The sequence below is a fragment of the Mesoplodon mirus genome (assembly GCF_964341445.2).
Source record: "Mesoplodon mirus genome assembly, chromosome: 5".
NCBI classification, from domain to species: Eukaryota; Metazoa; Chordata; class Mammalia; order Artiodactyla; family Ziphiidae; genus Mesoplodon; species Mesoplodon mirus.
This window is the reverse complement of record NC_138980.1, coordinates 174,333,559-174,352,771: the sequence shown is the minus strand read 5'-3', so window position 1 is coordinate 174,352,771 and position 19,213 is coordinate 174,333,559. Positions and strand designations below refer to the sequence as shown.

Here is a 19,213-nt window from a genome sequence, read left to right as displayed (position 1 = left end):
TTAACACTTCAGACTAACCTGAATCGTAGTCTTTGCAACCAACTCTCCCTTCTCACCAATCATGCATTTTGCATGCAAGCCTTTGAAATTCTGCTATATCCCTCAGTTTAACAATTTATACATACTCTTAAATCCACCCTCACAGACTGGATTGTAAACTTTTATGTACAGAAAATGATTATTTTTTGAAGTATGTTAACCTTATTGAAAATATATGCCCCTACTTATGATGCAATAATGTAATAGATTTGTAGCCATTATTGTGCCCTTCAGACTCTGGGCAAGCATTCATGAACAGTGCATTGCCAAAATTTCCTTTAACTTACCGTAGATGGTTATAATGGTTCAGAATATTTATGTACTTTCATCTCCTGACTGATATACAATCTATTAAAAGTTGGACAAGACAGGAACCTCAAAGATTGTCTCCCATTCCTACATTTTTTTTAACAGTTTTTTTCTTGAGGTCTCAGATCCATTGTCTCCACCCTCACTGGCCTGATTTGGACACTAACTTGCTCTGTGTCTGGGGTTGGGATACTCACCCCTCGCTCCATTCTGGAAGGTTTGTTGTACGTGTTTGTACTCTTCAGAAGGGAGCACGTATAAGAAGAACTGTTCTCTAGCATCAGTTCATCCATTAGATTATAAAGCATCACTAGTATAGTTTATCATTTATTTTATACTATCATTTCTCTTTTCCTCCTGGCACGTAGGTGAAGATCAATAAACAACTCATAAATGAATGAAAATATTGTAGTGTAGGATATGCATTTTACTTTAATGTATATGTTGGGTGGAGGGAGAAATGTAAATCGGACTTCTGGAAAGAATTTGAAATCAGAAAGAAAAGAAATAGATTCTGGTCCAAATTCTATGCCTGAGAGGCTGGCTACATTAAGAAGGGCAATTAGCAGTGATTTGGAATTTCATGTATCTCTTCTATGGAAGTAAAATTTAATAACAAAGTAGGCATTTTTATTGACCATTTACTATGTTCCAGACACCATTCAGACGGTCACATGCATAAACACTGTAATCACAGTTACATGAAGTAGTAAAAATATTGCCACTACAATTGGAGAAACCGGAGACAGAGAGAGTTAAGTAACTTCCTAAATCATAGAACTTTTAGGGAAGAATTGAACCCAGACGATATAGCTTAGAGTCTAAACTCTAAACCTCTATGTCATAGCTGCTTCCCTTGAAGTGTAGGTAATATAACTACACAATCTTTAAATTCCTTTCTGTTCTAACGTGGCAAAATTCTTAATTCCCTTAAATGTCGATAGGTAGAATAATAGGATGGAAAGTGAAATCTTTAGAAGATAAAATTCTAAAAAAGCAGGAATTCTAGCTGGGACAAGTCTGAAATAATTTTCTTGTAGAGCTAATACATTTTTCAAAATAAAAACCAATTTATCAATTCAGAAATAGTACTAGCATCTACAGTGCCAACAGTTTATCCTTCAACCTCATGCTTTCAAGTAATATCCATCTGCTAACATTCTCTCCTTTTCAACACAAGTATGTCAAGTGCAGGGACAATTAGAAAATCCAAGTGAATCATAGATAACAACCAGATTTTGTTTTGGTACGTTAGATGTTAGTCTAATGCTGGCTGAGCCACACATTTCCTAGTTCCTGAGTAAGTAGCAGATCATCTTTACCCTCCTTTGGTATTTTTCTTTCTCTAAACATGGCACCATCATTCTTTTATTTCTTCAAGGAAGAATATTGAAGTCATCTATCAAATGTTTCTTTCCATCACCAAGCATATCCAACCAACTATTGCATCTGTCTTACCTCGTAAATATTCATAGTGTTCATTCATCTCTCAGATCACCGCCTCCTTAGTGCCAGTTACCTTGGCTTTTCCTAGGAGGTCATAGTGATATTTTAAATCTATGATTCTTCTTTACACCCCCTCAAGGGAAGAAGAATAGGTTGAAGTGAGTTGTCCTTTAGATATAAAGAAATAAAGTGTTGCAATTAAAGCAGTTTGTTGTTGGCCCAGCAATGGGCAAATTGATCAAAGAAATATAATAAGCTGAAAGTGGCACAGGTATACACAAATCTGATACATGAGAGATTTGTCCATATAGAGCAGATGGGAAAAAAATGAATTATTTAATAAAGAGTTCTGGGACAATTAGTAATCCATATGTAAAGAATAGAATTGGATGCCTTCCTTATATATTGAAAAAATACACTTCAGGTAATTCAAATATAAAATGCAAAACTTAAAACAATTTTAGATAAAATAAGAGAATCCATTCATGACTTTATGGGAGAATTTCTTGAGCCAGTAACACAAAGCAAAACAACAAAGGAAATGATTAATATTGTCAACCACATTAAAATGAAGAAAAACTCCAAAACTGAAAAGTGAAAAAAAACTTGCTATTCATCAAAATTAAAAAGAAAAAGTGTAAAAAGTGAAATAATAAGCCAGAGTTAGGAAAATGTATTTGCAAAACATTAATGTGATGTATAATATTCCTAAGATAGAAAAATCTAAATCTAAATGAAAATACATAAGTAACTCAGTAGAAAAATAGGAGACATAAATGAACAGGTAATTTAAAGGAGAGAATATAAGAATGACTGATGAACATATGAGAGATTATCAAATGCATAGGTAGTCAGGGAGACAGAAAAACCATCATAAAATACCACTTCATGTTTATCAGATTGACAACAAATTTAAAATTAGATAATGTTAAGTATCAATGAGGATGTCAAATCATGGGAATGATTATGGAAATGTAAAGATAAATTGGAATACACCATTTGGAAAATAATTTGGCAAAATCTAGCAAATGTGAAAATATGCATAGCCTTAAACACTGAAATTACACCCCTAGGTACATTACCTGCAGCAACGTTATGACATATACAGGGAAAGGTGTACAACTTGTTCATAGAATCACTGTTGGAGATAGGGTAAAAAACAAGGAACCTCACTTTTCCACTCTCTCATCTAATATGTCTTTCAGAGGGGAGTCCTGTCCGAACACCCCAAAATAGGGATGCCCCAGTTCTATGAACATTTATGGCCCCAGGCGTTTTTCCTTCTGGGAGTTACAACATGCAATTTTAAAAATTTATTTGAGTGATTGTTTTTCTGTTTTTTCTGATTCCCTATAAAATAAGCTCATGAGTATGAAAAGTCTCATTGAGAGATTTGTCTTGTATACTAACACCATCAAATCACTGATATGTTTTGTAGTTAAAAAAAAATTTTATTTATCTATTTATTGGCTGCTTTGGGTCTTCGTTGTTGTGCACGGGCTTCCTCTAGTTGCAGTGAGCAGGGGCTACACTTCATTGCAGTGTGCACGCTGCTCATTGTGATGGATTCTCTTTGCAGAGCACGGGCTATAGGCGTGCGGGATTCAGCAGTTGTGGCACAGAGGCTCAGTAGTTGTGTCTCATGGGCTCTAGTGTGCAGGCTCAGTAGCTGTGGTGCATGGGCTTAGTTGCTCTGTGGCATGTGGGATCTTCCCAGACCAGGGCTGGAACCCGTTTCCCCTGCTTTGGCAGGTGGATTCTCAACTACTGTGCCACCAGGGAAGTCCCTGTTTTGTAGTTTACACAGAATTTCCCCAGTGATTTTTTTGTTCTGTTTTTGTTTTCAGAAATATTTGTAGTAGCTCTAGGAACTGGTGTACTCCAGAGAAAAGAGGAGCAAATATTGATTTTGCTATGCTTAATTTAGAAGAAAAGTAAATTATTCAAGTGAAAGTGACTTGGAAGTATAACCAGGACAAAAGTTACTTAGTCCCAATTTAAGAGAAGTTCCTGTTCTCTATGCTGCCTTTTGTTTTGTAGTTGGGATACATGATGAAATACCACAGACACAGAACCATTTTTTTAAAAATCGTATTTATTTATTTTTAAAACAGCAGAGTTCACTGTAGAAGATGCCTTAGTTGTACATTGTAACTTTCTATTTCTTTTTGGTCCATTATTTTGTTCAAACTCTTGATGATGGTCCATAGTAGTAGTAAGAAAAACAACCAAGTAACAAACAAATAAACAAGAAAAGGAAGAAAATGACGTGAGGGAAGTCATACAAATATGGTTATCTTGTATAAGAGCTTTATATATTTTGCAGTTGATATTTGATGAAATATTCACCTTTCATATTTTGAAAGAATTCATGAATTTTACAATGTACACATTATAAATAATTAGACTGAGGAGCATCTTTGTTTTCCCAGCTTTATTGAAAAGTAATTGACAGGGAGTTACCTGGTGGTGCAGAGGTGAAGACTCTGCACTCCCAATGCAGGGGGCCCTGGGTTCGATCCCTGCTCAGGGAACTAGATCCCACATGCATGCCGCAACTAAGAGTTTGCATGCCACAACTAAGGAGCCCACCTCCCGCAACTGCAGAGGCTGCCTGTTGCAACTAAGAGACCCGGCGCAAGAAAATAAATAAATAAATAAGTAAATAAAAGACAGACACCTAGTTCCTTTTTTAAAAAAAGAAAAAAGACTAATTGACGTACATCACTGTATAAGTTTGAGGTGTACACATGATTGTTTGATTTACATATATTGCAAAACAATTACCACAGCAGATTTGGCTAACATTCATCTTCTCATATAGATATAATAAAAAGAAAAGAAAGATGGAAAATTTCTCCTTGCAATGAGAATCTTAAGATTTACTCTCAAAAACTTTCCTGTATATCATATGTCAGTGTTAGCCACATTATATCCCTAGTATTTTTCTTATAAGTGGAATGTTGTATCTTTTGACCAACTTCCTCCATTTCTCCCTCCCCCCGACCCTCTGCCTATGGCAACCACAAGTCTGATCTCTTTTTCTATGAGTTTGGTGTTTGAACTTCTTCTTTTTGATCCCACATAAAAGTGAGTCTTACAGTATTTGTCTTTCTCTGACTTAGTTCACTTCATATAATGCCTTCAAGGTCCATCTGTGTTGTCCAGATGATAGGATTTCCTTATTTTTTATGGTGAATAATATTCCATTGTATGCATGTATATCTATCTGTCTATCTATTATCTATTTATCTATCATCTATCTATTATCTATCTGTTATCTATCATCTATCTATCTATCTACCTATTATCTATCTATCTATCTATCTATCTACCTCACAACTTCTTTATCCATTCATCCTTCAGTGGACACTTATGCTCTTTCCGAGCTTTGCCTATGTAAATAATGCTGCTATGACTATGAGGGTGCAGATATCTTTTTGAGTTAGTGTTTTCTTTTGGATATATTCCCAGAAGCAGAAGTGATGGATCATTTGGTAGTTCTGTTTTAATTTTCTTGAGGATCTCCATACTGTTTTCCATAGAGGCTGTACCAATTTACAATCCAACCAAGAGTATGCAAGTGTTCTTTTCTTTACATCCTCATCAGCATTTGTTTTCTCTTGTCATTTTAATGATGGCCATTTTAACATGTGTGAGGTGATATCTCACTGTGGTTTTAATTTGCATTTCCCTAATGACTAGTGATGTTGAGCAACTTTTCATATACCAGTTGGCCTTTTAAATATCTTCTTTGGAGAAATGTCTATTTAGGTCCTTTGCCCTTTTTTTTTTTTTAATTGGGTTATTTGCTTTTTGCTATTGAGTTGTATAAATTTTTATACATTTTGAATATTAAACCTTTATCCGATAAATGATTTGCAAATATTTTTTCCCATTCTCTTGGTTGTCTTTTCACTTTGTTGATGGTTTCTTTTGCTGTACAGAAGCTTTTTAGTTGATGTAGTCCCATTTGTTTATTTTTGATTTTGTTACTCGTGATTTAGGTATCATAACCAAAAAATCATTATCAAGATCCATGTCAAGGAGCTTTATTCTTATATTTTTTCCTAGGAGTTTCATGGTTTCAGGTCTTACATTTACATCTTTAATGCATTTCAAGTTAATTTTTGTAAGTAGTGTAAGATATGGGTCCAGTTGCATTCTTTTACCTGTGAATGTTCAATTATCCCAGCACCATTTATTGAAGAGATTGTCTTTTCTGCACTGAGTATTCTTGGCTCCCTTGTCAAATATTAGTTGATTGTATATGCATGGGTTTATTTCTGGGCTCTCAGTTCTCTTCCATTTGTGTCTTTGTCTGTTTTTATGCTAGTTCCAAAGGTTTTGATGACTATATCTTTACTTGAATAGCATGAAACCAGGAAATGTGATGACTCTGGCTTGTTCTTCTTTCCCAAGAGTTCTTTGGCTATTCAGGGTCCTTTGTGGTTTCATATAAAATTTTAGGAGTGTTTTTCTACTTCTGTAAAAACTGCCATTAGAATCTTATAGGGATTACATTAAATCTATAGGAGACTTTGTGTGGTATTGACAGTTTAAAAACATTAATTGTTCCAATCCATTAGTACGGGAAACCTTTCTATTCCATTTTTAACTTTTCAACTAGTGTTGTAAGTGACTTATACACCACTACTACCATTGCTATATATTCACCATTACCAGTGAGATTTATGATACCTTTTTATGTTGTTATGATGTTAATTAGTGTTCTTCTACTTCCATTCAAAGGACTCCCTTTAGCATTTCTCGTAAGGCAGTCCTGTAGGTAATGAGCTCCCTCAGCTTTTGTTTGTTTGGGAAAATCTTTACCCCTCCTTCATCTTTGAAGGACAGCTTGGTTAGCTATAGATTTCTCAATCGACAGTTACATTCTTTCAATATTTGGCATATGTCATTCTATTCCCTTCTGGCTTGAAAAGTTTCTGGATAGACATTCACTGCTAGTCTTATGGGGTTTTCCCTGCATATAACTTCTCTCTTTTGTTGCTCTTAAATTTTTTTTTCTTTGTGTGTAACTTTTGACAATTTAATTATAATGTGTCCCAGTGTGACCCTTTCAGGTTCAACCTATTTGGGGTCCTTTGGGCCTCATGGGTCTGGATGTCCATTTCTCTCCCCAGGTTTGGGAAGTTTTCAGCCATTATTGCTTTAAATATACTTTCTGTCCCTTTTCCTTTGTCTTCTTCTAGAATTCTCATAATGCAAATATTGTTTACTTTCATTGCTCCCTATGTTTACCATAGGCTCCCTTCAGTCTTTTTCATTCCTTTTTCTTTTTTGCAACTACGGGTAATTTCCCATTGTCCTATCCTTTGTTTCACTGATTCTTCTGTATGGTAGAGTCTATTTTTGAAACTATTGACTTCTTCAGTTCAGTTACTGTATGTTTTAACTCTAGGATTTCTGCCTTTTTTTTCATGGTTGCTATTTCTTTGTAAAACTTCTCATTTGTTCATGCTTTATTTTCCTACTTTTGTTTAGTTATCTGCCTGTGTTTTCTTGTAGTTCACAAAACTTCCTTAAGAGAGTTATTCTGAATTCTTTCTTCTGGCAGTTCACAGATTTCCATTTCTTTAGGATCTGTTATTCGATCTTTATTAGTTTCCTTTGGTGATGGTTTCCTGATTTTTTGTGATCCCTGATCCTTTATTTTTGTATTTGCACATTAGAATGATGGTGCTCTCCTCCCAGACTTCGGAGGTTTTTCTTTGGCAGAAGCAGTTCTTCACCAGTCAGCTCAGTTTGGGTCTCTGGGTGTATATGCTGGTAATTTTTTTGGGCAGGTGGGTCTTGATATTATGGCCTATTTTTTTGGTAAGACAACTATTTGGGCCCTGAGGACAGGGTGGGGAGTTGCCACTGGCTGAGAATAGTTAGATAGGACTGCTGGCCTGGTTCCCTACCCAAGTGAGGCTGTAGGATGGGCTCTGGGTTTGCCTGTATACTCTGGTGGGGAAGCAATAGGCTGTGCTCTCTGTTTTAAGTGTCCCAATGGTACTTCTGCAACCCTCGTGGTACAGGGTCAGAGTAGGGGCTCCTCAAATTGACCCACAAGATGGGGGATGTTGTTAGTCCCCCCAGATTCTCTTTTCCCAGAAGAAGGACCAGGAGGTTCTGGGGAGGCCTCTCCCTGTGATGCTGTGCTGGCCTGGGGCAGAGGCAATTCAGTCAGTGTGTAGACACTTATTTTATCTTCTAGTGGAATCTGTCTTGGTCTCTCGGTCTCTGAGGTTCAGGGAGTGCTTCAACCTCACCCCCGTGTTCTAGAATTCTCTCAGTAGTGTCCTGTTCTTGAACAGTTGTTAGTTCTTCTTGTGACGGGGAGGGAAGTCAGGAATGACCTATGCTGCCCTCTTGGTGATGTCACTCCCTCAGGAGTCTCTTTAAGCAATTATAGTTATATTGTCTTGTAATAAGACATGAAAGAATTATCATTCAGTGGAGGACAAAGAGAGGCTGCTTAAAACTGCATTTTGAATTCTCATCCCATGGCTTTTTGTTGTCACTGAGAAATAAAAGTGAATCCAAGCTGAAATATCTTTTTGTAATTTTTATGGCAAGCAGTATAAGAATTGCAATGTATTGATGTACTTTCTTTTCCTCTGAATTTTTAGTAAGTTCTTTACTCTCCATCTATACCTTTAAACATCCATTGTTTTATCCAGGCCGGATATTCCTAGAAATTATCTTAGTACGTAAGAAATATTCAGTAATATTCTTGAATAAATGAATATCTGCAACTGCTATTATAATGTGCTGATTTAGATGAGAAAATGATTCAGTATTAACAAGAAATCTCATGAATAAACTTGTAATCCATGAGATTTAGTTCTCTAAATTTGAATTATATTTATGGGAATAATTATTATCCAAAACTCTTAAAATTAATCATATCAATTTCTTCTCAGAAGGAAAATATCATTATTATTGACAATTACCATCAAAACCATCAAAACTCTTTTCCAAAATTTTAATTTGTATTTTAATTTGTTACAGAGTACAGGGTAGCAGAACTCATTCTGGTGTTTTTTGTGGAATAGAAATAGTGTCGGCACAATAAGACATGACATGTTAGGGTGCTAGCAATTAGAGTGTGGTCAGAGGCTCAGACTCAGAAACCAGATAGTCTAGAATCCAATCCTGGCAAACATAATAACAATATGACTTCAGGCAAGCAGAGTAAACTTCCCAAACTTCAATATCTCATCTGAAAAATGGGAATACTAATATTGCCTACTTCATAGTATCATTGTGAATTAATATGTCAAGTACTTAGACTAGCAACTATCAAATAATATATGTTATATGTGTAATCTATAACAATATCATTATCACTACTGGTATAGCACACTGTCTTACTGATAGTAAGAATTTAGCATTAATTTCCTTAATAGGCACTTATTTGTGGCAGATATGTTTATGTTGTATACATAACAGTTTATTGCATTATCCACTAAATATAAACTATGAAGAATGCATCCAAAAATTTTCTTTACAACATAATTTAAGGTTCTAATTAAAGACAGTTGTTTTGTAGCTTTGGACAGTCAGGTAAAGCATCTGATTTTTATTGATATTTTCCTCCTTTATCAAGGTCCTGTTCTGTGCATCTGAACAGATGAACCCTGAACTCTTATTAGTAATGTGTCCTTGACTCCTATGGTGACTGAAATTGAAATGCCAAATAGAGAATCTAGAAGTACCAACCATTTGTTCACTATTAATACTTTAGAAAAAAGAAAATTTCCTGTAAACTTATAAAGTACAGTTAAACTGAAGTAACGTTAAACATGACCTTGGACAGAAATTAGAGAACATAAATTTTAAGATTGACATATGTATGAAGACTTCATATGGAATCATACATTGTTATATTTATTCATGTAGTAATATGAGTATCAATTTGAAGTTTTTTTTTTTTTTAATATTAGCCTTATTTCAAATGCAGGCCTCACAACGCTAAAAACAAATAACAGATTTCTAAGACTCAGGAACTTAACATTTCATTGTATGTACTTAGAGATAGGAGAAGACTTTGTAGCACACTAGCAGACAGGTATCTTTCTCCTGATATAATGCAGACTTTGGCTGCACGGGTGAATGAGAACGTTTCACCCCTGAGATCCACATCACAGTCCTGGATTAACAAGAGCTTGGAAACACCAGCTTTCAGTACCAAAAGACTACACCAAACACATACAGCAGTCATTTTCTTCCCTTGTCTTCTCCTCACATTTTCTATATTCCCTTTTCTTTTCCATTCTTTCTCTTTGCTTCTTATTTTGTTTTGTGGTAAATTTCACAGTTATCTTCCTAGTCAGAGTAGGTGGAAACCTTGGACCTATCCCTGCTTGATTATGTGAGTCTACAAGATGCTCTCTCGTCAGCAGGCGACTGGCTTGGGGACTGGACTTATGGCTGAAAGTCTTGTGTGATGATGTTTACTCACAGGAAATAATGAGTCACTTGTGGGCATTTTTAGCCTGATTAAAACTTGAAGCCAGAAAGTGGGGGATCCTGGAAAGAAGGTTCCTTTGCTATTTTTAAAGCAGAATGAAGGAATAAAGAAAGGTGTGTAAGTTCCTTTTTAATTTCACATGGTTTATTTTTACACATTGTTCTGAAGAATAGACATTACAGGTGGGTTTGGGTTCTAGACCCACACATGGGACTTTGGAGGAAAGTAGGTTGAACATGTAGGACCTGATAAAAAGAGACCAGGAACTTGTGAGAAGCTGGAGGGGATCTAAAGTGGGTGCTGGGAATTCCCTGGTGGTCCAGTGGTTAGGAATCTGTGTTTCCACTGCTGGGGGTCTGGGCTCGATCCCTGGTCAGGAAACTAATGTCCCACAGGCCGTGTGGTGTGGCAAAAATAAAATAAAATAAAATAAAAAATAAAGATGGGTGCTGGCCTATGTAGTTTCCTAACACGGATCCTACAATAGTATCTGCATCTACTTGGAAAAGTCTAGCAGGTTCTAGCTCTGGACAGTGGTATCTATACTATTTCCTGTTCTCACTTACCAGTCACACTGTCTTAATTTACATATTTTCTCCTAACACCTGCACTGTCTTTCTACATCTCTCTTTTTGTGTTTTGTCTATCCGTTTCAACCACATCAGACCATTTGTTAACTCTGGCTTTACCATGCCCAGCCACTTTGGCATATTTTTCTGTTATTTTTTATCTCAGAATGCTCTGCCACTCCATCTCCATCTTGACAGCAAGAGAAGCTCTGATCATGCTTCATCTCAAATGTACCTTCCCCATTAAGTCATTTCTGATCCCAACCATCAGAATTAAAATCTGTCCTTTATGTGGCCCCAGGAAGTTTCCTGGCACTCAGTTCTGCTTAGGAGCCTTTATGCAATTTATGTCTGAATGTATGCATCTTGATAGGAAATCACTCTTTCCTTTCATTTCCTTCTCTCTAGGGTCTCACACCGTAGATTTCATAAAATATTAGCTCAATATTGTCTTGATACTGGTTCACCAGCAAAATTTAGGGTAAAAATTTAACCCCCTCACCTGCAAAAAAAAAGGATACTTTATTTTGTGTGGAAAATAAACATGTGGCTTTGTGAAGTTGGTACCAAAATCAATATTAATAAATTAAATCTACAATTGAAGCCATGCTCCCCAAGCAATTGAATGACAATTCTTCAACTCTCTCTTACACAGAAATGGAGAGCCTATAAAATTTAGGTCAATTTACCTTCTGATCAGCAGGAATACAGCTGCAGAGTTCAGAAATTTGCTGAACAAAAACACTCTCACATTTTCTTTAGGAGTCGTTAGATTATAAACTTTTATACTTTCCAGATTATGGTTGGAACCTCATTTTCTTTTGGTATTGTTTAAATAATTCATCTGAGTTACCATCTCCTTTCCAAAATTTATTTTGGAAACAAAAGTTATTTACATTTTTATAAATAATACTACCAATTTTAAGGATGTCTAATCAAGTAGCTGCTACTTACAAAAGTAATAAGAAAACAGAAATGTAAAATAGGAAAAATACAACTTCAGACATGGCGGCGGCTGCGGCAAAGCGAGAGCCTCGGAGACACCGCTGCCGCCAGCACAGCCGGAGACCTGAGCCGACACTGGGGGCTGTCCGTGGGCCCCCCACTCCCTCGATGAGTCGGAGAAGTCCCGTTGTATCAGAGTAAGATGGACGGTAGCTTTGATTGTGATTGTGGTGAGCTGGAGCCACCTGATCACTAACAAAGGACATCTTCTGTTAACCAACAGCCACCAGGGCTTCCTGTTGAAATATACAGCAACAAAGGAAGAAAAGAAGCAAAACGGAAATAGTGCTTACCAGCACCTTAGAATGATGCTGCTCAGGACCAGTCCAACACTGAATGTATCTGCACTGTGAGGAGAATGTTCATAGGAGCCTGTTGTGTGCATATTTATTCACATTTTTGTTAAATGTTAAATCCTTCAGCACAGTAAATCTGAGTGCATAGTATGTCATTTCATTCCGTTTGAGTTTCTTGAGTGTTTTCTTTAAATGTCTGCAGAGTTGCTGCCCCTTTCTTGAACTATGAGTACTGCAATCTTTTTAATTCTCAGTATGAGTAGAGCTTTTTGAGCTTTAAATCTAAGGGGAACTCAACGGGCCTGGTTGGCATATGCAATGAAACCATCTTGCTGTGGAAGCAAAATTATTTTTTTTCTACCTTTTGAAAGATCTTTCCTTTTGATGCCAGCTTTCTTCCTTATTTACACAAGTTCAACAATACGAAAGGAAAAGGCAATAGTAAGGGTTTCAGAATGGCAGAGAAATTTGAAAGTCTCATGAACATTCATGGTTTTGATCTGGGCTCTAGGTATATGGACTTAAAACCATTGGGTTGTGGAGGCAATGGATTGGTTTTTTCTGCTGTAGACAATGACTGTGACAAAAGAGTAGCCATCAAGAAAATTGTCCTTACTGATCCCCAGAGTGTCAAACATGCTCTACGTGAAATCAAAATTATTAGAAGACTTGACCATGATAACATTGTGAAGGTGTTTGAAATTCTTGGTCCTAGTGGAAGCCAGTTAACAGATGATGTGGGTTCTCTTACTGAACTGAACAGTGTTTACATTGTTCAGGAGTACATGGAGACAGACTTGGCTAATGTCCTGGAGCAGGGCCCGTTACTGGAAGAGCATGCCAGGCTTTTCATGTATCAGCTGCTACGTGGGCTCAAATATATTCACTCAGCAAACGTACTGCACAGAGATCTCAAACCAGCTAATCTTTTCATTAATACTGAAGACTTGGTGCTGAAGATAGGCGACTTTGGTCTTGCACGGATCATGGATCCTCATTATTCCCATAAGGGTCATCTTTCTGAAGGATTGGTTACTAAATGGTACAGATCTCCACGTCTTTTACTTTCTCCTAATAATTATACTAAAGCCATTGACATGTGGGCTGCAGGCTGCATCTTTGCTGAAATGCTGACTGGTAAAACCCTCTTTGCAGGTGCACACGAACTTGAACAGATGCAGCTGATTTTAGAATCTATTCCTGTCGTAGATGAGGAAGATCATCAGGAGCTTCTCAGCGTAATTCCAGTTTACATTAGAAATGACATGACTGAGCCACACAAACCTTTAACTCAGCTGCTTCCGGGAATTAGTCGAGAAGCACTGGATTTCCTGGAACAAATTTTGACATTTAGCCCCATGGATCAGTTGACAGCAGAAGAAGTGCTTTCCCATTCTTACATGAGCATTTACTCTTTTCCAATGGATGAGCCAATTTCAAGTCATCCTTTTCATATTGAAGATGAAGTTGATGATATTTTGCTTATGGATGAAACTCATAGTCACATTTATAACTGGGAAAGGTACCATGATTGTCAGTTTTCAGAGCATGATTGGCCTATACATAACAACTTTGATATTGATGAAGTTCAGCTTGACCCAAGAGCTCTGTCCGATGTCACTGATGAAGAAGAAGTACAAGTCGATCCTCGAAAATATTTGGATGGAGGTCGTGAAAAGTATTTGGAGGATCCTGCTTTTGACACCAGTTACTCTACTGAGCCTTGTTGGCAATACTCAGATCATCATGAAAACAAATATTGTGATCTGGAGTGTAGTCATACTTGTAACTATAAAACGAGGTCATCATCATACTTAGATAACTTAGTTTGGAGAGAGAGTGAAGCTAATCATTACTATGAACCCAAGCTTATTATAGATCTTTCCAATTGGAAAGAACAAAGCAAAGAAAAATCTGATAAGAAAGGCAAGTCAAAGTGTGAAAGGAATGGATTGGTTAAAGCCCAGATAGCTCTAGAAGAAGCGTCACAGCAACTGGCTGAAAAAGAAAGGGAAAAGAATCAGGGATTTGACTTTGATTCTTTTATTGCAGGAACTATTCAACTTAGTTCACAACATGAGCCTACTGATGTTGTTGACAAATTAAATGATTTGAATAGCTCAGTGTCCCAACTAGAATTGAAAAGTTTGATATCCAAGTCAGTAAGCCGAGAAAAACAGGAGAAAGGAATGGCCAATTTGGCTCAATTAGAAGCCTTGTACCAGTCTTCTTGGGATAGCCAGTTTGTGGGAGGTGGGGAGGACTGTTTCCTCATAAATCAGTTTTGTTGTGAGGTAAGGAAGGATGAGCAAATTGAAAAGGAAAACACTTACACCAGTTACCTGGACAAGTTCTTTAGCAGGAAAGAGGATACTGAAAGGCTAGAAACTGAGCCGGTAGAGGATGGGAAGCTTGGGGAGAGAGGAAATGAGGAAGGATTTCTCAACAACAGTGGGGAGTTCCTCTTTAACAAGCAGCTTGAATCCATAGGCATCCCACAGTTTCACAGTCCAGTTGGGTCACCACTTAAGTCAATACAGGCCACATTAACACCTTCTGCTATGAAATCTTCCCCTCAGATTCCTCATAAAACATACAGCAGCATTCTGAAACATCTGAACTAAAACACTCAGCAGACATTTCTTTTTGTATTCTTCATGAAATGTGTTTTGTCTTCTTTATTACTAGTGTTTAAGTCGTTTTTTTACTTGAATCAGATGGTGTCATTTAGAAAGGATATTTTCTTGGTTTTTAAAATCCAGACTTTTTTTCTACATGTGAGATGGTTTTCGTTTTAACTGGCATGTCGTTTGCACACAAAAATAAAGAATAGAGCAAAATAATGCAATGCAGGAGGAGACAAAAGAAATGCACTAAGACAAGTAAAAAACATTCTCTCATAGAACAATGATCTGTTTTACAGGAAACAAAAATCTTGCCTTGAAATTTACACAGTGAGACTGTACATAATTGCATGAAAATATCTATTTTTTTCCTAAAACATTTTTCATTCATGAGTATTTTCAAGTTTTTCATACTGTACATATTTCTTAAAAACACATGATACCAGCAGCAACTGAAAATGAATGCCGAGTTTGGTACAGATGTGTTATCTACCTCAAGGTAACAAAGTATGTGGCAAAACATATACCACCCATAGTGCTTCACAATGTGCACTTCTATTTAGCCAGCGTTTATTGTAGTAAACTATTCTTAATAAGATTCACTCACCGTTTATAAATGTTTTGGTATGCATTCTTTATAGTGAAGTGTTACTAAATCACATCTTATTTATTTTAGCAAATCAGTATATTTTCTGTATTTAATTATAAAAAGTTAACGTAGTTTTTGAAATTTATTTGCAAATACACTTTTTCCATTTGGCACTATGGTTTGTTGCCTACTTAGCTGAATATATAATGTCAGCTTATCCTAAGGCTGTCCATGTACTTAATTTACTTAAATATTCATTTTAAGTAAAGCGCTCACTGTGTATAGGAATTTGTATTTTGGAGGTGCTTGATCTATCTACAAAGAAAAATTAGGAATTACTTTATTATAAAATGCTCCTAGAAGTCTTAATTATGTTTATTTTAAGAAAAAGAACTGTAATGTTAGACTTGTGTGCATGGAAGTAATGAAGGTACATCATTATTGTAGTTTAAAAGTTGTACATGGTAAGACATATTTTGTTTTTACTGTATGTTTTTACTGAATGATCTATTCCCCATCCCAAGGCAAGCATGAATAAAATTAGGTTAAATGTAAAAAAAAAAATACATTTTACTCACTTAGATATCTCACATTTTCATTCAGTTACTTCTAGAAATGTGTTTTATCATTCAAACCATAGTAAATGGAATCACTGTTCTAGTTTATCTCATTTTCACCCAAAAAAGAAGGAAATATATTTCAGTATGTTTGAAAGACAGCTAATTTTGGATGTCCATTTATAAAATTAAAATGTCTATAGAAGTTAAAACTTTTACATGCTAAAATGGAATCTGATATTTTTCCTGGTCATTAAATGCAGGTACTCAGTGATGTTTTTAATCAATATTAACTATTTTATGCTAAACAGACTTCCTTATTTGAAAAAATAAGAACTCAGATTTAAAGAAAATAATAAAACCCTTAGCAATAGAGAGTAATTGCTTGGACATTTTAACTCTGAAGCTTGTTTTGAAAATGTCAGTGTGAAAAAGGTACAACATGCCAAAGATGTGTCTTTTAATTTTGAGCAAGGATGTTACAAATTACATGCCTGGCTGTACCTTAATCTTTTGGAAGATCATCCATTACATAACATCAATACTTTTGATGCCTTTGAGCATCTACCTTTTCTCATGAAATTGGAAGTATGTTTAAAGTTTTCTAAAGTATAAATATCATGCAAGTTAGTATTTGGCTATTTCATAAAGAAACATTGATTAAAAGAATAATATATGGAATAAAACACAGATTCACTTTAATTAGTTTTAGAACTGGGCAAGTATACATGTGTTCTAATTAGGTTATTCTGCATGTTTACACTGATCGAGAGGACATAAACTTACAAAACCCAGAGATCAGTGGATTTTATTAAACCATAGTAATTCTGTTATTGAATTAGCACTGCTTTCTACTTAATGTATTAGTTAATAAATTGAATACTCTCAGTGAGTACCTAAGTACTTACTTTAGTCTTAAGGAATAACTTACACAATAACATACGTTTACTGAGCTTTGTAAAGAATTGGGAAATGTATTATGCATTTTATGATACAAGTGTCCTGCACAAACTGAGAGCCACAAACATACTGAATTAAGCTCAGATGCAAAATAAAGCCATTACTCCTTATAGAATTCCATCATTAAAAAAGAGTAATTTTTAAACATTTAATTATATAAGAGATATAACTCCTTATGTATAATTGTTTGCCTGAAAACCTACCAAGATTAGAAACCTGTCCACAGACATTCTATGCGTTTTTTTTTTTTTTTTCCTCTAGGAAAGTCACAAAAGTATGTATTGCCTATCAGGATGGAACATGGAGTCAGGTAAAGGAACAACAACAACAACAACAAAAAACAGTGCTTAAAAGCAACATGGGAACTAGTTCTTGTTATCTATTGCTATTTAACAACACACTCAAAACATAAGTTCTCAGCACTCAGTTTTTATGATCTCTCATGGTCCTCTAGGTTGACTGATCATAGAGGAAGCTCTTCCTTGGGGTCTCCTGGGGTGTAGTCCGAAGGAGGCTGGGGATGAGTCCTCTGAAGGTTTGACTGGGCTGGGTGTCTTGAACAGCTCTCTACGGTGGCTGGCTGGGAGCCCACGTGGCTGTGGGCTGGAAGTCCTCTCCACATGCCCTGTCCCACAGACATTCTTTGAACCTCTATATATAGAGTCAATTAAAGTTGTTTCCAGTTCTAAGGCACCTCCACCACAGTGGACCTGCCCTCTTGAACACACTAGCCTTCACACTACTTCACGCCACTCAAGACCTTTAGATACACGTAATGGGCCAGACCTAGAACACTTCTCTCAAGGCCACCTGAAGCTATGCTAATTCAGATCAAATGCTACCTGGATACCTACTAATGTGAAGCCTGAATCCCTGGTGCCAAAAGAGGAGGGTGAATAAAAATCAGACAACAGTGCATGGAAGGTGGTTAATGAACATAAATCACCTTGTCAAGAATGTCAGTGGTGGAATCATTAGAGAAATGCAAATCAAAACTACAATGAGGTATCACCTCACACTGGTCAGAGTGGCCATGATGAAAATATCTACAAACGATAAATGCTGGACAGAGTGTGGACATGGGGGGATCATCTTGCACTGTCGGTGGGAATGTAAATTGATACAGCCACTATGGAGAACAGATGGAAGTTCCTTAAAAAATTAAAAATAGAACTACCATATGACCCAGCAATCCCACTACTGGGCATATACCCTGAGAAAACCATAATTCAAAAGGAGTCATGTGCCACAGTGTTCATTGCAGTACTGTTTACAGTGGCCAGGACATGGAAGCAACCTAAGTGTCCATCAACCAATGAATGGATAAAGAAGATGTGGCACATATATACAATGGAATATTACTCAGCCATAAAAAGAAATGAAATTGAGTTATTTGTAGCGAGGTGGATGGACCTCGAGTCTGTCATACAGAGTTAAGTAAGTCAGAAAAAAAGAGAAAAACAAATACTGTATGCTAACACATATATATGGAATCTAAAAGAAACAAGTGGTTCTGATGAACCTAGGGGCAGGACAGGAATAAAGACACAGACATAGAGAATGCACTTGAGGACACGGGGATGAGGAAGGGTAAGATGGGATGAACTAAGAGAGTAGCACTGACATATATACACTACCAAATGTAAAATAGATAGCTAGTGGGAAGCAGCCACATAGCACAGGGAGATCAACTGGGTGCTTTGCGACCACCTAGAGGGGTGGGATAGGGAGGGTGGGAGGGAGACCCAAGAGCGAGGGGATATGGGGATATATGTATGCATATAGCTGATTCACTTTGTTATACAGCAGAAACTAACACAACACTGTAAAGCAACTATACTCCAATAAAGATGTTTAAAAAAAAAAAGAACGTCAGTGGTGGTAGAGAAAGGGTGGGTAGGGTAGTTTGAAGATCAAAGACAATTTATTTTTGTATATTTTACAGGCTAGAGGATGAGAGTAGTGAATCTCTGGAATGAGAAACACACAGGCCACAGAGGATAAACTGACTTTATTCATTGTTTATTGAAGTTTTTTTGTGTGTGGCAAAGTATTGGATGTTTTGGGAGACGCTACTGAGACCTTTCTTTCATGTTTAAGGCTTCAAAAGCTAATAGCACTGCTACTACTTGTTTAAAGGTCTTCTTTGTAGTTTACATGGTGAGCAAACTTATTTTCTATCATGTTTCAATAAATATTTATTTTAAAAGGAGTGAATCCAGATCCAAATGCTATAAAAATTATACAAAAAGCATATTTTCATTATTTGCCAAGCCAAGATTTGAGTATGATTAAATATTTAATCATGACTGTTTTCTCCCTATGATACAATTTGCA

The 19,213-nt window shown here is 36.3% G+C and overlaps 1 protein-coding gene across 1 annotated transcript; it reads left to right on the top strand.

The window, feature by feature from the left end:
- The first annotated feature begins 12,551 nt into the window (after window positions 1-12,551).
- Window positions 12,552-15,094, top strand: LOC309804146 (mitogen-activated protein kinase 6-like). The gene has a single exon (XM_082621281.1). The coding sequence runs from the start codon at window positions 12,602-12,604 to the stop codon at window positions 14,768-14,770; it is 2,169 nt and encodes a 722-aa protein (XP_082477407.1). The 5' UTR covers window positions 12,552-12,601; the 3' UTR covers window positions 14,771-15,094.
- The last annotated feature ends 4,119 nt before the right edge of the window (window positions 15,095-19,213 follow it).